This window comes from Pygocentrus nattereri, chromosome 1, assembly GCF_015220715.1.
Source record: "Pygocentrus nattereri isolate fPygNat1 chromosome 1, fPygNat1.pri, whole genome shotgun sequence".
Lineage (NCBI taxonomy): Eukaryota > Metazoa > Chordata > Actinopteri > Characiformes > Serrasalmidae > Pygocentrus > Pygocentrus nattereri.
In genome coordinates this window covers 44,138,598-44,162,753 of record NC_051211.1, presented here as the reverse complement: position 1 = coordinate 44,162,753, position 24,156 = coordinate 44,138,598, and the positions used below count along the sequence as shown (strand labels likewise).

The following is a 24,156-nucleotide window of genomic DNA, read 5'->3' as shown; positions in this document are numbered from 1 at the left end:
AGTGCATTGAGCCAGTATTTATCTACTATACTGAACTCTCAATCACACTGAACTAAATGAAGAGTTAGGAATCTACGAACACTGATATCTGCACCCTGCAGCACAGAGAGAGAGAGTCCACAAGCACATCTTCTAGCTGTTTTGAATACTTAGTGCTAAGTATTTAGTAGAAAAATAGGGATATGTATAAGGTAATTTCTTCTTTTTTTGCTTGTGGTATATGGCAGGGCAGTGCCCCAGCACTCCTAATGCCTGAAACACCTCGAATATTGCAACAGCAACAGTAAGATATACTCAGTCATTCTGACAGATTGCAATAGACTACAAGAAGTAATGGCAGCGATGAAGTATCTATTGTGTTAATGCACCAACAGTAAAGAAGAAATCACACAGATCGAAAGATGCCTGTGAGAGGAAACTGAATGATTGGTCGTATAATAGTCTATAAATTAATCAATTACAGAAACAATAATTAGCTGCTGCCCCAAAAGCATATATTTATTTTGGTCTTCACCACAGTTATTCAGCATCTTCTTTCTTAGAGGCAGAAAGGTTGACTTGTAAGCAGCACCAACTGTGGGCGAAGTCATGGCCCCTCACTTTGTAGACTGTCACACAAACACATCCTCCCTTCAGCTTGTAGGCTGTCACACACACGCATCTTCCCTTCAGCTTGTAAATTGTCACACAAATGCTCCCTCAGAGAATGCAGAGTGTGAGGACACCACCCCGCACCCACAGCTACCTTCTCCCTTGTTGGGTGTAATTTGCTTCCAGGGCTGTGACTATTCTCTCCCTGGTGGCACTTTGACACAGAGTAATGAAATTAATCTCTATTATCCTCCCAGCCAGTCGAGGCGGAGCTGTACTCCATGACGACCAATCCTGAGAGAAACAAACACACCAATAAAGTCAGCTACTCTCGGCATAAGGACAGCAAATCTGCACTAAGCGTAAGCCTCAAAGGTGTTGAGTCATTACAGATCAACTCTCACAGTCAAAAGACATGATGTATTCCTCACAGAAGTAAACAGCCAGTTTGAACTGGTAGTTTGTAGGGCTTCCAACCAATATGGAGGACTAGGGCCAGCCTGTATCCAATCTGCTAGAAGCAACACAAAACCACTTGTGGTTTACAGAAGCTTTTAGCAAACTAAGTCAACTTTCCATTTAAGGCACAGTGAACATCAGAATTTGAAGGTTTCAGGGGACACATCATTATGCACGTCCATTGTGTGCCGTAGCACCACTAAAAATATACGAGTTTGCTTATCTAAATGCACAGCGCTAATCAGCAACAGTAGAAACCGAATTTTCCTTTTGTCCCTAAGAGCTTTTCATTTGCAGAGTCAACTTCGAGAGCAGCGATATAATTAAAGGAAGACAGTGGCATAGGCTTGAACAATGCAAGCTAACAAGCCAGATAGGACCAACAAACAGTTCTCAGCCTGTCAGCAGCTGATACTGTAAATAAATGAACGTAGCCGTTATCCACACTGAGCCAGGGCTTACTGGTCTAATGCAGGAGAAACATACAGAAGCTGTCAAGCTAGGCAAAAACAGTCTCAAACAGAAGCACGCTCAGAAAATATCATCATGTTCATTCTCAAGCAGCCCACTTTGCACTCCCTGCAAATTTTCCTGTAGTGCATCTCATTGCCATAAACAGGTCCTCTCTATGAAAATGACCAGACTCTGCGTTGTATCCTGTGGAAAATGTCAGGAGTGAATTTCTCCATTCTGCCTCTATTGTGTCCAACAATGTTGTCACACGGCCGGACGTTCACACAATGCTCTCTGAATGTGCTGTTGGCAAGTGGACCGGCCCTTGTGGCTGCACAGAGCCTGTTAAGCATTTATCCTGCCATGAGACATCTTTGAAACGAAATGCAGAGGGAATAGAAAAAAGGGGCTTTCAGGCAGTGATGATGCTCTCACAAAAAGGGCTGTGTAGAAAGTACCTATAAGGCTGGCCACGCTTGCTAATTCTTGCTTTTCCACAAAGAGCTTGTGTTTCCCTCCTAAAAGGTATGGGGGTGGCATGTGAATTCCTGTCATCGAGCAGGTGCAGCCATTAGTTTCCCATCAGGAGTCAGTCTTGTACACAATCATAGCCCTTCTGCCTCCTCTACATACAGTAGCCCTTCATTTGGCGTCACTGAGAAGTGCTGCTAATTGCCAGATTGGCACATTTTCATGGAGATGTGCCTAAATAGACATAAAGTGGGATATATGTACATTTGCATTTTACCAGCTCAGTGAGTAATGCCTGTTCAGACAAGAAAGTGTAACTTAGGCCTGCTCCCTGAGACAGTTAACCGAGTTACTGCAGTAACAGTCATCATCAGTGTTAAAAAGTAATTTATCATCAGTATAAAAGACATTGTCCATTTGTCGCTTTATTTCCAGCAAATCGTAGTAAGACACCAACGTTCCTATACATGAACATGACTGAACATATAAACATCACCATGTTGAGTGATGTGATATCCTGCATCAAAACCACTTTTACTATACCTGACATAGATTAGATTGCCCTCAAAGTTCAGCTGTTGAGCTGCACTGGTTGAATGCTCAGCACAGCATAGTGTGCTATTGCCACATGCAGATATCGCTACATGCAGATATGCCGAAAAAAGCCACCTATGTTATGGTGTACATTTTAGGACATCCTTAAAGAACAGCATCAGCTTTCATCAGACAAAGCTTCTGGTCTTGGGAAAAACCCTTACCTTCACAGTTCTGTTCTTGCATAGTAGAGCAGAGGTGGGCAATAAAAAGATTGCTTTATTGTTATTGTGATAAATTTTGTTATTGTAATAAACAATTTTCCTGAACATATCATAGATATCATCAGTACTTAAAGAACATTGAAAAACTGCACATTTCATTAAAAACAGCACATTTAGTCCAGTTTAACTGGATTTAGTGCAGTGTGTTATGTAAAACTCTGAACAAGTCATTATACCTACAATGTGGCACTACTAGTGCATTGTGTCTGTGTCTGAAAATGCCATGATACTTATCTTGTATTGTGTGTCTAAGTTTTGTGATATATTTTTGCGATATTGCCCACCCCTATACTTGATAACAGTTTAATGTGCAAATCAAAGATGACAGAGCACTACAACCACAACTTGTAGCAAGCACAAAATAGTGGGTTTAGTGGAGGGTGATGCTCACTAAATGACCCCCTGACACCAAGCCTTACTGTGCTTTTTGACAAATCTTAAGCTTCAACTCATTCCCTGCCACTTCATTTGCTTCCACATCTGCCTCAGTGATAGTATGAGTATGTATGAGTAAATGTTAATAAAACACTGTTTGAGAGCTGCCATATTAAATAACACAAAGTCTGAAAGTTTCCTGTAAAGGTATGCTAATAACGTCTTGGGTTTTGAGTGTGAAATCTCCATGTGTAAGACAGACATAAAATCTGCCTGTTCTTAACCTCAGCAAGTGTTGTTTGAAGAGGCAGGGCAGTGATTCTGCACATCACACAATAGAGATTTTACATTTAGTGAAGTACAGAGGATTATAAACTGGAAGTGAGGAAGATTAAGAAGATTTTGCACATAATGTCAGAATAAACTAGTAACTGTTCTAGGAGTAGGAGCGGATAAGAAGCTAAGGGACAATTATTCCTCTCATGACTATCAAAAGTACTCTAGAGGATTTGCATTGCATGAGCCGATGAAACTCCCACTCAAGCAAATGCACCACTGGCAAAGATTCAGCGGTAACTTGAGTGTGCCTCAGTCGATGCAGCTCTGCCAGAGCTGCAAGTGATCAAAGTGGGGAAGTATGTCAGCCTAGATTGAAACCGCAATTAAAGGATCGACTTTCTGGATGGGTTTTTTTTGGTCAGACATGAGGCACCTGTCAATTTGCAAACGTATTCCAAGCTCAATGTGGGAGAGCCTACAGCAGCATTCAGTTGACTGGACATATTTGACTGTGATTACTGTGATTAAAAACAAGCTCCTGCCTCAGGTGATGGCAGGAAGAACGTTTTCTTCTTGCGCTCATCTCATTTGCACTCTCGCTCACTATATTCATGCGAGGTCTAATTGCCGGATCCTTCCAAACGCATAATTACACACCTCTGCCTTAGGTTTCAAGCACTAACATTCACGAACAGGAAGACAGCTATTGTCATCTCACTCTAATTCACTTTCCATGAAGGGCAAAAAATAGAAAAAGGACAGACTGATCGACAGATGCCTACTGGCTTTAGCAACATAGAGATCAAAATGACAAGAATTTCAGTTGGAGGAGAAGATTGGCGAAGATTGTGGAGACACTTTCTGGCTCAATTTCAGAATCAGTACTGACTGGCCGATTTTTCTTTTTTTCCTGCTCTTCTTTTCCTCCGATCTGTAACCTGCCCAGCAGTTCATGAGAAAGATGCTGACGCTCCTTTGGTTTGGTTCCAGAACACAGCTTCCATAACAGGCTGTCTGTAACCTCCCCTTAACCTCTGTGCAAGCTTCTGTCCCATTCACATGCTCTGGGCTGATATGTAATTCCCAAGAGAGCACGGTGGACCTCTGTGCCCAAACAACAGAAAAGACCATAAAATCTCACTCAACAGGTGAGCCAGCTGTCACTCACCAGCATGTTTCAAAAAAAAGGTCTCCAGGAAATAGTATGAAATAGTAAGTACAGTGAACAACGCTGAGTAGAGCTACACTGTTGGGGTGGTTACACTGGAAATGACTTATTAATTCTCCAAAACTGTAATGGGTTTATTTTGCTGATTGTTTATTGGAAAAAAATAATCTCATTACTCATTACTTTGCCTCTGTGTTACTCTCTAAAAGCCATACAAATGTGTACCAAGTAGCGAGTACATGAGAAAACCCAGTCGACCTTAAGCATGTTAACTAAAGAAGGAGTTATGAAGCCCAAAACCTAATTGGATTTGCCATGACAAATGGACACACCCCATATGTACAGTGTGCTTTATAACCTTGAGGCTAAAGCTTTATCTAATTTTTAGTATAGCAGCCTTGACCTGTACTTGTTATTGCTGAGTAAAAGCAGCTTGCTGTTCGACTAGGCACAAAAGAGTTTTGCACCATAATTATTGTTGCGTATCTACTACTCTTAGCAGACCAATATGAACATTTAGAATGTGAAGTTAGATAGAACTAATTGGTTACAAGCTTTTAAAGGCAATATCAACACCTTAAATAGCCAGACTTCCATTCCTCATAACTATAAAATCAGGATAACTCTCCATTTTACATGTTTCCAATGCAGTTAGTGAATAATATGCCTTAGGGTGTAATAACCGTTCGAATTTAAGGGGTTATTAGAAGAAACCCTTGTGAGATAGGAAGAGGTTGAGGTTGTGCCAGTAATAATTGCACAGTTCATTAAAGTGTCCACGACAAAGCAGGCTATGGAATCAGGGTGTAGAACACAGGATTCGTGGTGCTGCAAACAGAGTTGTACATCTGTGGCCTCAACCATCTGAACATGGGGGTCATTTGAAAGCAAGTGCTAGCGCATACGAATCATACGAAAGTGCCACAAAAATGACTGAGGTAGTCAGCTCAGTGCATTGCACTGTGCTTGGTTCAGCCCTCAACAGCCACAGTACTTTTGGGATCAGTCAGTGGATAACAAAGTTCATTGGTGTTATTGACCCACAGAGCTGTATTCCTGTCTTAAGAGGAAAGCTTACAAGATAAATTAAGTATCTTCATTTGATTACGGACAACAGGGCCAGACTCACTGCGTGTGCTTTTTGAGATGCTTGTCTGCAAATGAGCATCACACAATTTAAGATTTTGTTTCACAACGCTCTCCCTGTGCTATTCCAATAAGTGATTCTGAAGGCTTGTGGGCATGGAGTTGTACAAGAATTATGTTCTGCATATCTCGCAGCTTCAGAAGAATCTGTCACATGTTATTCTCATTGTGCTGCCTCTTTAATCACACTTTTCATCTCTTACAAATTGCTCTTCGTTCAGAAGTCAAATCAAATTAATTTCAAGCGCACTCTGCGCCCTGCTAGGGCAGGGTAAATATGGTTTTCTGTTACCAGCTTGGTTCCATCCACTATCTGCTGATCCTCGCCCCAGGGCCACTTCTGTAACCTTTTCACAGTTGGCTGGCCTAGGCTGCCGTCCCAGGCATTTTTGGAAAGCTACCTTTTCCATACTGAGAGAACTCAACTGTGAGATTAAAAAGAGCAAGTGGACACTGAAGCCGTGTGACCTGCCCTCTAGCTAACGGAGTTGACCCTTCTACACATGGCGTGTGCCTTCAAAAATACACACAACCCACACCACACAGAAAAGCCTCATGGAAATGATGCAAAGGAATTCTTGCTTTACAGTGCAGGAAGTTTGAAGAAACTTTCAAGCTAAGCAAGATTTATGCTTTCTTTTAGGTTTAATCACTGCTTTAATTTTTTCAAACTGCATTAGTGAGAGTAGGATGTTCCCTCTCGTATTAGTTTCATTCTGAGCCATTTTCATTTCCATAAGTCTGTTGCATTTGGGAATTAGCATTTCAAAACCTTGCTACTTTTTTACACTGTTTAGTATTGTGACTAACTCACTTAGAAAAGCCCAATCAGAGCACACAGAGCTGGCAACTGCCTGCGATCACGCGTTTCCAATCTGACTGATAAAACCGGATGCATAAATGTGCATAAGCAAGGCTGTGAGGATGGGAGTGTACCCATGTTCCCAGGTTCATGTTTTATGGATCTTTGTATCAAAGCCTTTTGCTTTGAGTGACCCAAACCTTAATTGTGTTTAATTTATTAAAATATCAATATGATTGAGTGTTCTATTTTGCTACTACCAAAACATTCATCACATTACCAAACCTTTACCAAATGACTGTTTTTGTAGTGATGATTTTAGCTAATATTGAGCCGAGCTCAAAAACGCTAGGCAGTACATAACAGCTTTGAAGATTTAAGCACACACAACATTTTATTGTTTTTACTAACACAAAAAATGTACTTTATTGCAGAAAATATGTGGGTGACATTTTATTTAAGAGGTCCTTTGTAGATGATTAATAAATGTTTAACAGATTATCAGTAACACATCAACAACATATCAGTGAAGTAGCGGTAGTGAAGCATCTGAACACACTGAAGTAAATATCTTGTAGATGTTCTGTTGGTACATTACTGACATTAAGTAGATGTACTGTTAATATGTTAATTCCATTACACAAAACCTAAACCTAAAACTTAACCGTGGCCCTAATCTTAAGCCTCACCTTAACCTCAACCTGAAACCTAATCCTAACCCTCATATTTATTTGACATGTCACTGAGAGCCTAACAGGACCACTCAAAATAAACTGTGAGCAGTATGTGTTTTGGTAGTGATAGTTCCTAATATTACAATCACAGTTTTGGACACATTTGCTTCAAAACAGTGGGATCTCATTGAATGCCTTGGGTTTAAATATATAATGACATATCTACATATATAAATAAATCATAAAATGTCTGAATGTCTGAAAGCTTAATTGTTTCCTTTTTAACTGTGGGATTACAGTTTGAACTAATTGGTGGATTGCTTCTCATATCATACAAAATGTCTTAAAATTATGCTTTAAAGGAAGTTCATGGGGTAATCAAAGGTCATACACTGTTAGAAATAAAGGTTCAGTGAAGGTACATTTTTCATTCATCAAGGAACAAATAATGTAAATGTTCCCAGCAATGGTTTTAATGTCCAATTGTGAACAATTACTAAATAACTACCCCAGTGACAGTTTAGTACCTTTATTTCTGAGAGTGTATAGGGAAAAATAAGGAGCAGATTTTACAGAGGACTGCACTTTGCCTCAGTGTGCAAACTTTGTAATTCCGTTCATTTTTGATAGAGTGTAGAATGCATATACTTCAGAATAAAAATGCAACTTTGTCAATATTGTGAACTTCAAATCCTGCCTACAACTCAATAGGTTCTCATTATTCTCCAACGAAATGTTCACTCAGAACCTGTTTTGATAATGGAATCTTAGAAAGCAGCATATAAAGCAATTTCTGATTTCATATGAAATTGTTATGTTTTATGTTGAAGCTCTTTTAGCTCTGATTCACGGTGAGTTTGACTGTACTGCTGTGTGTTGTGTGCTCTTACAGACCTGCGGAGGATGACGGCTGGCTTCATGGGCATGGCTGTAGCCATCATCCTGTTCGGCTGGATCATCGGCATGCTCGGCTGCTGCTGGGACCGAGGCCTCATGCAATATGTGGCAGGTCTGCTCTTCCTCATGGGCGGTGAGTCAGCCACCCACACAGAGCCTAACACACTGGCTGTGTCTATACTTATCCATGTTCACTATACGGTACCCTATTTGGGGAGTCTGTCATTTTGTAGTGCTGTGGGAAAAACACTCATATGTCTCTTTTCACTGACTATATGCTAGTTTCTTACCCTTTACCCTGCATACTTCCCTGTGCCTAAATGTTCTTATGGAAAGTGTCGTTTTAGAACAAACACTAATGTTTTCAGTAACTTTAAATGAAAAAATGTACTGTACCTAACCCCATTGAATCAGACCTGGGATAGCGATTAGCTAACATTAGCTGTAACCTGGTTATTATTATGACATTTTAAAATCCTTAGCTGCATATTGCAAATAGCATAACACTAATAAAACCACACAAAAATTGTGGATGAAGGACAATTACATTTAACTTGCATTTGAAATTTTTAAAACTGCAGCTTCCTCTAATAGATCCAATGCCAGTACGCCAGAGCAAAGTCCCACACATCGTATTAACAGGAAAGTACTTGTTTCACAGAGCCAAGCAATGACCATTAGAGCTAGGCCTTCAACTCAGTCACTCGATATCAGAAACTCCTGTATGATAATGCTGATATCTGCTAGCACACCTTAGGGATTTCCTATGGTAGTGTTAAGCCAACACTGGTACACATTAATACGCCATTCTAGATTAAACACAGACACTTCTAAAAGATATTCCATGCTTTATTTGAAGCTTATAATAGACTTGAACATAGATTTAACCCTGTATGTTGAGGCTTTGTGACACTTTCACTAAAGAGCTGCCCCTGTTTTCCATTTCTAACAACTGACTGAAACCTGCTTAGATTAGAGCTTGCATTCACAGTCAGTGTCAAATACGTATAAGACCTAATATGACCTTAAAAACCTTTTTCCCACAAACTTGGCAACTCACACTGGAAGGAAGAATGTCACTGGTGGATTCCTGTCATCTACTAATTATGTTGGTGGACATAATTGTAAAATGGAAGTCCTTCAGGCCTAACTAGTGGAAAAGATAGCTTGGCTGTATCGACCTAGATACAGCCAATTTGATCATTTTCCTTTGGATTTTAGCCCTTTTGTGTCCAATCAAGGCCTAACAATGATATTATCTTCAATACATGGAGAGTTTAAATACAAGTATGAATGTTCTGTTAAATAATATGTATTTATATTTCACAGAGATTGTTAGGCTTTTCATTACATGCACTCAAAGCTGTAAGTACACAGAAATACTGTAGTATTATTTTTTAAATCATTGAAATAATGATAAGGGGACCATTTTGAACATAGCAACTACAAGTTACAAGTCACAAGCTAGTAAACAGTCCCTGTCAACAAATACTATAACTACTGTATATAAAATATGTGAAATGTATATTATCTTCATTATAATATGTAGTATTTAAAGAATAGAGGGCCAGTATAAGAAAAATAAAAATGTTTTTGCACATTAAAAATTGAGACACCATTTATAGTGACAACAATCTCAATATATTTAGAATGAGAACATTTGGACACAGAACGGCGTAAAGTCTCACTTCGGCAGGGCTGTTAAAAGCATTTAAATTGTCTCTCCCGTTCATACTGAAACTGTTTTTGAGTCATGTTTCGCCTGTCGCTAGTTGAAGCATTTTAATTACACATTAGAGAGAGGTGACTGATGTAGGCGTGTGCCACGGCTAATTTCATGGATTTGAGCACATCTCACTCTTTTATACAGCTCATTCCAGCTCTTAAAGGGCCACACTATTATATCTTTCTCTTCTTCAGCAATATATTATAAAAGTGTGCTGCAGTGAGCTACTTATCATAGCTGTTATGGCCTGCAGTGCTAAGCTCAGGGAATTAATTAATAAATTGTGGCACAGGTGTCCTTGAGTTTGAAACACTGTCGGAGACACTTCCAACAATTCTTTTATGCTTGAATAAAAAGAAACAGGCAAAGACTTTATAGCAGGGCACATGGGGTTAGATATTCTCAGGTATTGAGGTTTTATGAGGAGATTTATAAACTTACAGAAGTGTCTCTTTGTTGCAGTGAATCAAGTTAATTAAGACAGTTCTTTTAGTCACATTATTAGACTAAATCAGACAGCTAAGTGCAAGGGTGAAAGATACATTGAACTCTGAAAGTTTCATATTTCTTATTTTTTTCAGATTTTTTTTTTCAATTATGTTATACTCTCAAAGGAATGTGTGGCTTTTAAAATATGTATCTCAAATAATTTGAAATGCTTTAAATATCATTTATTCCTATACCCAATAAACCCTTTATTAAAGCATGTTTCTTTGTGAGGTCCTTTCACAGCTGCTGTAAAGTTCCAGTAAAGCCTCAATCTTTCTAAAGTGGTCACATTATGAAATGACTTGCTATAAAGGCTGTAAGTGATCACATCTGCCACAATTTCTACACAAGCAATACTAAGAGCAGATTAACTGTGACAGCCAATGGGGAGATCTTCTTAAATAATTATTTTTCCATCCGTCACCTCTTATTATGATAAGCGGCATTGTTTACAGTGGCACTTGAGCGCTTGGTGCCTTCTGTTTTGAAGCCAACTGACAAGCCAATCATCTTGCTACAGATGAGTTGCCAGTTTATTAGCAACCCATTCGCCAATTTGTTTGAAACACCTACCGTATAGGTGCCCTTTGTAGGTTTACAGTTTACTGACTGTAGCCCATCTGCTCTTGCAGAATTTATCAGTAGCCCGCTATCTCATCCATCAAAGCAAAGGACCACCACTGACGGCATATTATTGGAATGTCTTTTTTCAATTAAAGTACAGTGTAGACTGTAACTAGAAAAGCACTGTCCTTGAACAACTTTTAATTTGGCTTGGCAGAGGCAGCTGATAATGCTGCAAGAGTTCAAGCAGTTGCAGAACGCTGGTGATTGTTTTTGGTAATTTAATTGCATAGTAATTCCAGGTAGATGCTGTGGTGTTGCTATGAGGTTGCTGTGGTATTCCAGATGGTTGCTAAGGTGTTGCTAGGCCATTGCTATGCTATCCCACATGGTTACTAAGGTGATGCTAGGCCATTGCTATGGTCCCAGGTGGTTGCTAAGTTGGTGCTAGGCCATTGCTATGCTATCCCAGGTGGTTGCTAAGGTGTTGCTAGAATACTTGTATGATGGTGACATAAGAAGAATGTCCAAAAATGTTTGGTTGCAGTGTATACTAATAAGGGATAGAGAGGTTTAAACATAATGAATTATATAGGTAATTTAACATTAACATGGTAATAAAAAGAAAACACACCACCCAAGTTATGTCTGGTCTGTAGTGGTTCTGTGGTGGTGCCTTTCCATTGATTGATGGGGTTGAGGAGGTGCCGAAAATTGTGCAGCAAAAGGTGGGTTACAGGGAGGTATGGTATAGCTACATAGCATACAGAGTGATAGGTGTTTCAGATAAAATGGTCAGTGGTTGTAGGAACATCACAGGCATACCTAATAAACAAGCAAAGAGTACGTAGGGGGATATGTGTATGTCAGTAGAGGGGAGGGGGCATGCACCTCTAATTTCAATATTACTGTAGATGGTGATTCAGAGTTAAAGTGAAGAACAGAGGGATCATGCCCTGCTTGCTTCACATCCCGCGTGCACCACGCAGCTCCAGCACTGCGGTGAGCAAAAAGTGAAGACGCAATTAAGATGCGTAGGATTAATGCAGTGCCCTGCTCCTGAATAATGAGAAGGCAATTAAAAAGCCAATTAAGATGCTAAGTCATAAAAGCAGAAGGAGCGCTGAGGGTCAGATTACGGCGGTAGGGGAGGGGGTCTGAATCCCAGCTGAACGCTCGCTCAGTCACACCACACAGAAAATGAGTCCACAATTAGAGCACGAGTCCTTTATCCACTAACGTGTGACGACGGCATTATCTGTGACGCCAGTAAGCAACGGACGGAGCTCATGTTTTGTCTTAGATGTGGTTTGAATGCACCTTCTTAATAATTCAGTGGTAAGGATTATAATGCAAACGCAGTAATCTCAGTGCTGATGATTTACCCCCTTACAACCATGAGATAAACCATGAGATATAGTGCACTATTTGATGAGCTATTGTTTCATGATATGCGTGCCATTTTAAAGCTTGAAATCCGTTTTAATAATATAAAACCAGTTTGTTGCAGATTCATAGTTTTCTAATAATTATGTATTTAAATTGTGGTGATCTTGAAGCAGAGAACTTGTCAATGAACAACTATAAATAGGTAATTGCAGTGTATTATTTATTAGTGTTGCATTAAAATACATTTTTTGGCAAAACCAAAACTCAGGAATTTCAGGACACATTTGGCTGAAAATAAAAAGCAGTTTTCATAAAATAAACGATGATTACAGTGAAAATAATTACAGTATGTAGAGCACAGAATGTGACATCCTTGACAACAGAGATGGTCTTCCAAGGCAATTAATTACATGTTTTTTTAGTAATGTTTTGTGTTTTGGCTGTCATTTATAATTTTTCTGCTCCTGCTGTTTTGCTGTATTCTGCATTCCGAGCAGGCTGTCATGTTTTCACGTGGTGTATCAAACAGGTGATGGAGATGTTCTTGGTCATTATATCCTCCCAGCATAAACAGTGATTACAAATGTCTTGTTTAATGTTCCTCTTGGAAACTGTAAAATGCTATTTACTGTTTGATTGTGTCTACACTGATCAGTGCAGGAGACTCAAGAATTCAAACAGTGTTGTTAATCATTATCTCTCATTTTCATTACCATTAAAATGATTAATATTTGCAAAGTGTTTGATTTTAATATTCTGTTTAATAGGGATGTTTAATAGTTTAAAACCAAATTCTGTAAGTGCGTTTTGACCATTTACCAAATTTAGGTGCATCCAAACTATTTATCATTTAATAACTTCTTGTTGTTAACAAAAATATTTAGCTATTAAAAGAAACATCTGCAAATACTTTCTGGTGTGTATTAAATATTTTAATCTACACCACACAAGTTGTGGAGGAAAATTATTATTAGTATGACAAGTGATTCCAAACATTTGAACAGCAGTGTATGTATGTATTATATACAGCTGTATGCAAAATATGGGCAACCCAGCCAAATTATGAATTTTGTTGATTTCTGTAGTGAAAAGAAGTAAACAACCTCTGCAGTGAACTCACTTAAAGTCTTTATTTCTGCCAACAGTTCTTTATGTTTGATTAACTTAATGAAATAGTAACTGTGGCATGTATGAAAGTTTGGACACTTTACTAATTCCGTACTTAGTAACATCGGTTTTGGCAGATATCACAGCTTTGTAAAAGCTTGTTTTAGCCAGCTATTTTTATTCTATTTTATTTTAGATGTTTTCACCCACTCTTTCTGGCAGAATACTAGTTATGTGATATTTTGGGTCATGTTGCATGCACAGCCTGTTTAAAATCTACCTCCAGACTTTCAGTCCAAAAGATTTCACATTTCTTGAATACACTATGGTAGATGTTGAGTTAATGTTGTCCTGTTATAGGAGCCAGTTAAAGCTTAGAAACCCATTAAAGCTTAACAAATTAAACTTTTTCAACTTTTTGCTGATTCCACCATTATTATTTAAGTCAATCAAATAGAAAGTGTGTATTAACATTTGCTGAAAAATGTTTTTTAAATGGTTGTTTACTTCTTTACACTTGAAAAATTAGCAAAGTATACAGTTTGACCAGGGGTGGCCAAACTTTTCCATACAACTGTAGAGAATAGGGATCCTTTTGAGTTTTAGTCTAAATGACACTAGCACGCCTCTCTTTCTGTCTTTTCAGGCACATTCTGCATCATCTCGTTGTGCACCTGTGTGGCGGGGATTAATTTTGAGTTGTCTCGTTACCCACGCTACCTATACGGGCTCCCGGATGACATCAGCCATGGGTACGGCTGGTCCATGTTCTGTGCCTGGGGTGGACTGGGCCTGTCACTAATCGCCGGCTTCTTCTGCACGCTGGCGCCCTCCGTCCAGCCGCTCCCTCGCTCCACCTGCCCCAAGTCCCGGCAAGAAAATGGCACGGTGTGTTAAGCGGAGGCCTCCCGGGGCACCACGTCCACCATAAAGCCACTGCGCGGACATATACTCTGTATATGTCACCCAAGGAACATATACATAGTAAGACAACTTGATGACCCAAACCATGCGTTCATTTCGAGTCATTTCTAATCTCACCGACCAGGCCACAGATGCCATTTTTGTGTGAATTTGCAAGTGTCTTGATCGTTCAAAGAAAAATAGATGAAAATGTAACAAACATATACTACTTTAAGGTAGTACTCTTGTGTTGGTGGACTTTGCCATTCCTGAGATGCCGAAGGGGAGACATTAAAAAAGAAAAACTTTGCAAATTATTTCCCATGCCCACAAGAACTTTGAGAAGGGCAACATGAAATGGCAACAGAGACTTTGTACATCAGTATATGAAAAATACAGAAGCATGGAGCTTGACAGGTTTGTGACAGAAGTTCCTAGATGTTTTGTCTTTGTCTCCATGTCGCTGAATTGGTGCTTTGGGACTGAGAAAAGGTTCCAGCACTTGTGTGGGGTTTTTTTTCTTGTGCATTTAGAGAACACCAGGAACAGCCACTGAATTGAGACAGTGCCAATTATGTGAAGGCAGCAGTTCACGGTGGTTACGGAATGCAGATGAGAGAGGGAACCTTCAGAAGCAATGGATTCTGCAATGCAGAAACACTGACATAGATGTGAACGGTCCAGTTTAGTCTAAAGTGTCAAAGATCAACATTGGACACTGGAGACTACAACAAGGCCTTTAGGGTGCACCTAAGAGATTGGTACTGAACACACACAAGTTGACGTTTCTAAGAGAAGAACATTTTGAGGAACGGATGTGTCTGCTGGTGCCAGTATTTCTCAACTGCTGTATAGCAAATTGTAAATAATCCTCCAGAGAAAACAAAAAATCATTACCATGGGGACAGATTTTAGAGCATTTACTTTCCCCTGGGAGGGGGTTCCATTCTTCCATTCTCAAATGGGATCAAACATTTTTAACATGGTGGTCCACCGTTTTTTGTGTGCTTTTGTTTTCTAAAATTGACGAGTATCATGAATGGTTGTGTGTGTGAGTATCTGTCCTCCATTTTGCTCTCATAGATAAATGTGTTGGAGGGTGAGTGTTTTTAGCCTCTGCAGAAGAAAAAAAGAGGAGAGGGAAAAACAATGCTGTCACAAAAAATAACACAAACTCAGAACCTGCCTTGAGGGAACAATAGGTAGGTTCTTTGATGAACAGAAGACAACTAAAAAGGAAAGATGCCATATCCTGTTTAAAAGAACTAAGCCCCGAGTTTCTGGAAGTCACTCCTGTAGACAGAGCTTGCAGAGATTGAAGGAAGCCTCAGCATCACAGCGTTGCTGCCTTAAGCTCGTCTGTGAGGTGGCACTTATTCCTTTTGATAGGAACACACGCTGACTCTCTTCTGAGAGTGCTCGCTAAAGAAGCCCTCATTTGATGTTGGTTAATGTGATGCCCCATTGTAATGGGGCTCGCTGAAAAGACATGGTATTTGCTAGGGGTGCACAATATGTTGGCAGCAGATATATTATAAGTGGATGATACAGTTGTGCTCAAAAGTTTACATACCCTGGCAGAATTTTTGCTTTCTTGGCCTTTTTTCAGAGAATATGAATGATAACACAAAAACATCTTTTCCACTCATGCTTAGGGGTTGGGTGTAACCATTTAGATAGATGTTTTTGTGCCATCATTCATATTCTCTGAAAAAAGGCCAAGAAAGGGAAATTCTGCCTGGGTATTTAAACTTTTGAGCACAACTGTAAATGCGAAAATCGGCTGTATATTGACATTACAGCCCATAAATCAGCACCCTGTTTTTAGCTTACACATGCACTGATAGGTAGTCCCTAGTGCTGACCATTCCCATTCTTTTCTTCTCATTAAAACAGATAGCATTGTGGATAACAGCACCAACCCTCCCACAGAGTATTACACTAATAACTGTCCTTGGGCAAGACTCTTAATGCTGCATTCAGCTACCTTTGTAAGTGGCTCTGGAATTATAATTAGTGTACTAAATACATAAATGTAAATGTTTACAACAGCTATTACATCTGATTTAGCTAAGCCATGGCTATCTAAAATTAATCAATGGGTAATAATTGGTTCCTATTATCAGCCCAGATATTCTGCACTGCCCCATTCTGCATCTCTAGCATTTGCGTGCTTCTTGATTAGTTTAGACAAAGGTGATTGAGAAAATGTGGCTCGAAATGCAAAAAAGCAACCTCGAAATGGAGGACGAAAGCATTCATTAAATAAAGCACAAGCTTAACACAATCGCTAAGCCCTTAACGCTATTGGGTCCTTTTGATCCCAGATCAAGCCGTGATGCTCACACTGATCTGATTATATTATTTCTCCCCTGATCACAGCAGCATTAATTTCATAATTTAATATCCATGCTTCTTCATTGTGCTTTTCTGTGAGAACATTTTAAGTATTCCAGGTATACAGTGCATAGTGTCATCCTGCTCACATCAAATCTCAGATGGTGTCCTGAATCCCAGCCTGGCCCAATCATAGGCTGGGGTGATACTGTAGTGTGCCTCTGTTTGTGTAACTACTAATCCAGGTGCTCATCCCTTCCTGTAATCATCACAGCTGTAGCTCCACACAGGTGACGTAGTTACACAGCACAGAAAAGAACATTCCTGCCTCCACAAGCCATTTGGGACGTAGGACAATTTAATGGACAATAACTGTAACATGTTTCCCAGTATATAAATACTTAAAAAGAATAGAAAATCTGTTTATTCAAAACACGCTTATAATAATGGCCAATGGGGAGTTGCTTCAGAGAGATTTGGCTGAAAATTGCTGGAGTATTCTAGTATTCTCCTAATTAACAAGTGGACATCACATGATCAGATGATATTGACCTTAATAAAGTAGGGCTGGTCTGAATGATTTAAATACTACAGTAGTCATTCATTCATTCAGATATTCGTTCCCTTATTAAGTATTCGTGTTTACGATGGAAGTGATATTAGGCCATAAATAAATCAGATCATACCCACTTAATGTTAACTTAAGTTTGGTACACAGCCACACTCCCCCCATGGTTTCACAAGTCACTCCTTTTCCTTGAAATACTAATGCAAGGTATGTTAGTGAAAGATATTAACATGGTCAATAACGTATAAACAAAGAGAAGAGAAATTCAAGTTAATTTGCTTGGCTACAGTTGTGACTGTTGACCAACATTCAGATGAAGAAGCTGAGTGTGGCCTCTGTCACTCATTTAGCCACTGCAAAGCTGAGAAAAGGGGATTCCTATAAGATATGAACAGATTTATGGTCACCTAGCAAACTTGTTTTACTCATGACAGCAATGAACGTGGACGACTGAATTGGCAATGGAATACAAATTCGTATCCATTCGGAAAAACAAAGTACACCTGCAGTTCCACTCATAATATCAACTACTTTCTTTTTGTTGTTACTGAATATAAATAAAACAACAACGTATTTGTAGCATAATTAGAGTTTTTACTAATTGGCAGCTATATAACAATTGATAAGACGACTCTTTAGCAAAACAGCTGTGTACGTTTTTGACAACTGTCACACAGCTCCCAAACTTTCTTGCTAAAGTGGCTGAACTGACTATTAGAACACATCACTAAACAAATGGGAATGGTTGGTGATATTAACTTCCTGTTTCTTGCACATTAGTATATGGGAGGGGGAAAACTTCTCAAGATGGGTGGTGACCATGACGGCCACTTTGAAGTCGGCCATTTTGGATCCAACTTTAGTTCGTTCAATGGGAAGAGGGTCATGTGACACATCAAACTTATTTACAATTTCACAAGAAAATCAATGGTGTGCTTGGTTTTAACGTAACTTTATTCTTTCATGAGTTATTTACAAGTTTCTGACCCTTATAAAAAGTGTTCAAAGTGCTGCCCATTGTGTTGGATTGTCAATGCAACCCACTTCTCCCATTCTTCACACACTGATAGCAACACTGCAGAAGAAATGCTAGCACAGGCTTCCAGTATCCGTAGTTTCAATCCACTTTCCAGGAAACTGTTCATCTAGGAATGCTCGGACCTGACACCCATAATGTGGTGGTGCACCATCTTGCTGGAAAAACTCAGGGAACGTGCCAGCTTCCAAAGTGGATTGGTCGTCGTGGGCCAGTTGAATGGCCCCCAAGGTCTCCCGATCTGACCCCCTTAGACTTTTATCTTTGGGGTCAATTTTCTATGCTGTGAAGATACGAGATGTGCAGCACCTGAAACTACAGATACTGGAAGCCTGTGCTAGGATTTCTTCTGCGGTGTTGCTATCAGTGTGTGAAGAGTGGGAGAAGAGGGTTTGCTTTGACAATCCAACACAATGGGCAGCACTTTGAACACATTTTATAAGGTTCAGAAACTTGTAAATAACTCATGAAAGAATAAAGTTACGTTATAACTAAGCACACCATTGTTTTTCTTGTTTGATGTGTCACATGACCCTCTTCCCATTGAAAAAACTAAAGTTGGATCTAAAATGGCCGACTTCAAAGTGGCCGTCATGGTCACCACCCATCTTGAAAAGTTTTCCCCCTACCATATACTAATGTGCCACAAACAGGAAGTTAATATCACCAACCATTCCCATTTTATTTGGGTGTATCCATATAAATGGCCCACCCTGTATATCTTTTAGTGTCTTTGGGATGCTAATTGGTACAAGGATGTATAAATTTATGGAACTGTTACACATTGAAAACTGGAATATGTTGATGTGTTCAGTCCAGCCCTACATTAAGGTTTCTGACCCCATGTATACGATTACTCTATTTTAAGAAATTTAAAAAGCAGCTTTTTGGATTGGACTAAATTTACACCAAGGAGACACCTACACAGAATTGTTAACAAATGTTTGCTGTATTTCAAACCACTCTTTCAAAGCAAATCTCCAACATCCAGCAAATTACTTTTGCAATTAACCTTGGTTTTTTTTTTGTTTTTTTTGTTTTTTTTATCTACCAATACTACCAAAAATCAATATTGTAAAGTGACCCCAATACTGGTATACTAGTACAGACAATATATCACCCAGCACTACTGGGTTTAGTGCTAAAGTGGGAGTCAACTGTGGGGCAGACTCTGCAAGCTTTGGCCTCTACCCATTTGTGGCCTAGATATTTAGGGAAGGCAGGGACGCTCCACAGGACGCTAGCTGATAAAGCAATTGGCCATGAAATTACATTAAGTGGTTATACTTCAAGAGATTTTTTTTTGTCATGCACTTCCCACAACCAGGCGCTCACTAAAATCTGCCTTATCTGACAGAAAAACTCCACGACCCGGCCCACACGGAGTGTCCCCGATTACTATGTTCTCACACACACAACATCTGGGTCATGAGCAAAGTAAATAAAGAAACAATCCGCTCTCAGAGGCATCTTGCATTAAGCCCATCTGGCCTTATATAAGATAGTGTTCCTTGACACACTTAAGAAGAGAAATATTTATTTCAGTCTGCACGGATTACGCAACCAGGCATAGATGTAAACGAGGTCAGTGGCTGCCTGCACACAATGCATATCAAAAAGCAGGTAAAAAGCCGGCCAGAGGCTGCAGGCCAGCACCAGTGCATCTGCCTTTCCATACCATGAAAATAAATATATTAAAAAGGAATTCCACCAATTTTTCAAAAGTGTCTCCATAATTAAATGGTTTAGTCATTCAGAGTAGTTTGATGCGATGGTGGTGATAGGAACCAGATATTGAAAACATCTAAAGCCCCTAAACTGCCTCTTTGAGAAGGTTTTGGCTTAATACAGAGGAACATGCAGGGTATTGTAAGGCAAAATACTCCCAAAGAAAAGACATTATTTTTCAGCTTTACCACTATTTTACCGTCATTAACATTACCTATAAAAACTCAGAAGACGCATGTAGGTTCACTGGTGGTTTTGGTTAGTAAATACCGTGATTATATTTGTGCTGTATACATCATGATCCCTGGTTCCTATCACCAAAGAGTTGGTCAGTTTCTCTACAATGAACCATTTCACATTCAAACCACTCTGAATGAGTCAGTTCATATCTCAATGATTGAATTCTACATAAATTCAAAAAATATATATATTTCAGCCATTCACCACCCTCTTCATTCACTTATCCTGAAAAAGGTTTATAGGAGGCTAGAATAAGCAGGTGTATTTGAGGACAGGCACTGAAATCTGATGCCAAAGGGCACTTTTTATTCTGGCTGGACTTGAACGACATCAGTTCCGGGCGGATTTGTTGGACAGGGATTAAATTGCATTTTAGAAGCTTAACATGGAAAAGGACAAGATTGTGGACAAAGCAGATCAGGCAATCTTTTAACTACAGGGTCAGCAACCCAAAGCTAACCATAATCAATATAACACTGTTTCACACATTTATGATGCTACTATACTGAAGCGACTACTTTATAAAAACAGAAACACAGCACATGTAGTACTTTGAATAGATTACAGCTTCATCGAAACAAGACTGGCAAAGAAAAAAAAATCATATCTTGCCATTTCTCCATCAAATCTAAGTCAGTGTTTACATGAAAGCCGCCAAACATGTTAGCATTGTGTCTTTTTTGTTTGTTTGTTTGTTTGATGGACGTTTGGGTATAAAAGGTTGAATGAGTGGGTTTTTTCTTCTTCATATGTTGTAAAATAGTAGCAGAGTCACAGAAACTGCAACTTTCATTTTTATGGGACAATTCAAATCTAAGGATTTATCAAATCTTTTTCATCAGTAATGTGTCTGTTGCGTAAATCTAAAAATAAAAATGTACAAAACATTGAAAAAAAATCCTGGAAATGTTCAAACTGTGGAATGTAAAACCATAATAAAATCTCATTGGTGTGTTTATCTGTATGGCATGTTACATTACACACACACACACACACACACACACACACACAAACAACACTGATGTCTTCACACATGCTGACCAGGACACCGGTCAAGATACGTCACTCTAGAGCTAAAACACGACATTATTTAACATCATTTTACTGACCAGAGAAAGCATAACTGACTGATAATAGTAATTGTAAGCAAGTTTAACATTTATTCTACCATCCAATATGGAAGTCAGAGACCAGTCCAATCAGCTATTAACTACAAGTCAGCCTAATCATTTTTCAGCATCGGGAAAAAAAACATTTAATGGAAAATTTCACAGAAGTCTGAACTACATAGAACATGCAGTATTTAGTGTGCCCACTCTGCCTTTATTACAGCTTCCATTTTTTTTTCATCAAGTAGGGATATATTTCCACACCTCTAAAGTTCAGTTTTAGAAGTTGGTTGCACTTTCTGCTTTTCACTGAAGTAAACCTCATAGATCTGGACTTAGTCTATAAAACCTTACTCTACATCTTGGATGTCCAGTTTTGATGTTCTAGTGCAAATGTACTTTTTTTTGTCTGTTTCTTTTTTTCAGTAAGGGCTTCTTAACAGCTTCGCGTTCCTTCAGAGACATAGTGCTGAGCTGTCTTCTGTTCTGAAGCAACAATGGATCTTGATCAAGCAACGTTTATCCGATGGTAACAGTTTTGTGATCTACCAGGTCTTGCAGGTTGTTAGGAGTCATGCTTTGTATCTTTTATTCTTTTTTCTGAACTTCGGTTTTGTAAACTATGAAGTGGATTATCTTACATTCAATCTTGTCAGAAATATCTACTTTATTTTCTATTAACATGCGAAAGAATTTTGCAAGGCCGCTGGGGTGAGCTTGGTTAGTTGTTTGTGTGAATGTTAGTGTCTGTTTAAAGGGGAACATGATGTCTGTGAGATCTTTGGAAACAGCTTTTGTTGGGAGGACACAGCTGTAACTGGTTGGGTTTAAGATTACACAGATGGAAGAGTTAAAGTGGCAGTGGGTGCACAAAAGAGTGAACAAATGAAGCACTGATAGATTTGATATAATACTTAGTGTTGGAGGTCTCTGTGTCGTTTTATGTTAAGTACACATTTCCTTCTTTGTTTTTCTGACACTGAAAAATAAATACTCTGTATGTAGAGGCCATTTTGACTGAAAATGATATAAATAGCCCTGCATGTTAATTTATGGTCATGGGATCTTTCAGATTATTCAAGCAAAGTAAGTTGTCATAATACACAGACTGTTATATAATTTAAAGGCTATATAGTTGGATAAAGATAAAATAGGACCAATTAACTAATAATAATAATAATAATGCAATTGTTATTATAATAAATGAGGTGCACATCAAACTGGAAATTGCTGCTTCATGAAAAGCAATGGGCAAAAGATGAAGATGAAGCTGCAAACTGGGTCTTGTTGGCTACAAGTACACTGCAGCAGAACAAAATGACTAATAGACTCATTTAAAGAGATGAAAAGCTCATGTTTGAGGCTTAATGAATTCTTCATGAAAGCATTTAGAATGGGTGCACTGCTATGAATACCCAGTGCTGATTAAGATGGGACAGCTCTTGATTTGTGCTCCAGAAGGCCAGCGAGCTGGAGGCCATCTTCCGACCCTGAGCGCTCGCCATGCATTTGATTACCTATTTATTTCACTCGGAGACGCCACTTTGGCTCTGAAATACGTCATTAGGCTAATACTACACGACCCACCAGTGCAGGAATGAGTGAAGTATCCTCTAATAGTTCACTCGCTCATTAATGCAGTTTGAGCTACCCAGTGTGATAACTTTTTAAAGAGCATTCAGGTCACCATTATGGGGTCTCAGGAACACTTTGTGTTCCTTTCTCCGCATGAACAGCTCAAGCAACTGCTCAAAATCAATACGTGGTTCCTGCACTGACAGGCTATGATCACTCCAGTCTGACACACAGGTCTGTACATCATTCACCAGCCTGTGGGGGATGGGAGGTTGCCAGAGCATCTGCATTTTGATTCAGAAGAATGATCTATCAGAACGTTTAAAGGGAAAAAAAAGCAAGACATTCATACACGATAACGATTGGTAGGTTACACGATAACTTACTGGAGGTTCTGTTTTATGCTCTTAAAGGGGATTTTTTTGTTTAATTCAGTGGTCAGGATGTGAACAATGTCAATCAGAGAGGGTAGATATGAAATGTGCTGACATATAGAGTCAGAATTGTTTACAAAGGCAGTGATAAGGACTAAGACCTGAATGCATGGTGAGCTACAACACAGAAAGCTATTAAAAGAAATGGCTACCAGTATGCTGTCTGATGCTGTTTGAGACATTGTTTTATGAGTTTATGACAATATTCTTGATTGAGAGGTATATGCAGGCTGTTGTAAGACCATATAGCACAAATATATATATATATATATATTTTACAATCACCTCAACTTAACAATCAACTTTTTTTATAGTTTTTACCATCACAAACTCAAGTGTAGGTTCATTGATTCTTCTTGGATAATAAATAAAATGGATATATTTGTGTTGATATTGTGACCTCAGTTCCTGTCAACACCACTGTAAAGAAATCTGAATCAGTGAGTTTCTCTACAAATGAACCATTTCAGAGCAAAACACTCTAAAATGACTTTTGTACATTTCTACGATTTACTTGTGCAGAAACTTTGAAGACTCAGGATTTTCCTATTCTGAAATCATTCTTTATTTGCAGAGCGTCCTTAAGCTTTACATAGTTTGTTTCAAGCTAATGTTACTTACAGAAGTGCTTCTTTTAAGGCAGGGGTGCCCAATCTTGGTCCTGGCATTCCACCACCCTTACATTCTGCTTAGCCTGCCCAGTTGGCATTTCTTTATACAGATCAAAGTATGTTCTACATAACAATTTATACTATTTTATACTTTTAGATTCATCCTTTGCTTACTTTATTAGAGTTGTCCTATGTGTATTTGAGGTT

General features: G+C 39.0%; 1 protein-coding gene across 1 annotated transcript in view; it reads left to right on the top strand.

The window, feature by feature from the left end:
• tmem178b (transmembrane protein 178B) overlaps positions 1-18,039 on the top strand; it is a 127,721-nt gene extending 109,682 nt beyond the window's left edge. Inside the window, exons 3-4 of the mRNA XM_017695843.2 lie at positions 8,129-8,266; positions 14,055-18,039. Coding sequence (XP_017551332.1) covers positions 8,129-8,266; positions 14,055-14,305 — 389 coding nt within the window. The 3' untranslated portion in view covers positions 14,306-18,039. The remainder of the gene's footprint in view (positions 1-8,128; positions 8,267-14,054) is intronic.
• Positions 18,040-24,156: the final 6,117 nt, after the last annotated feature.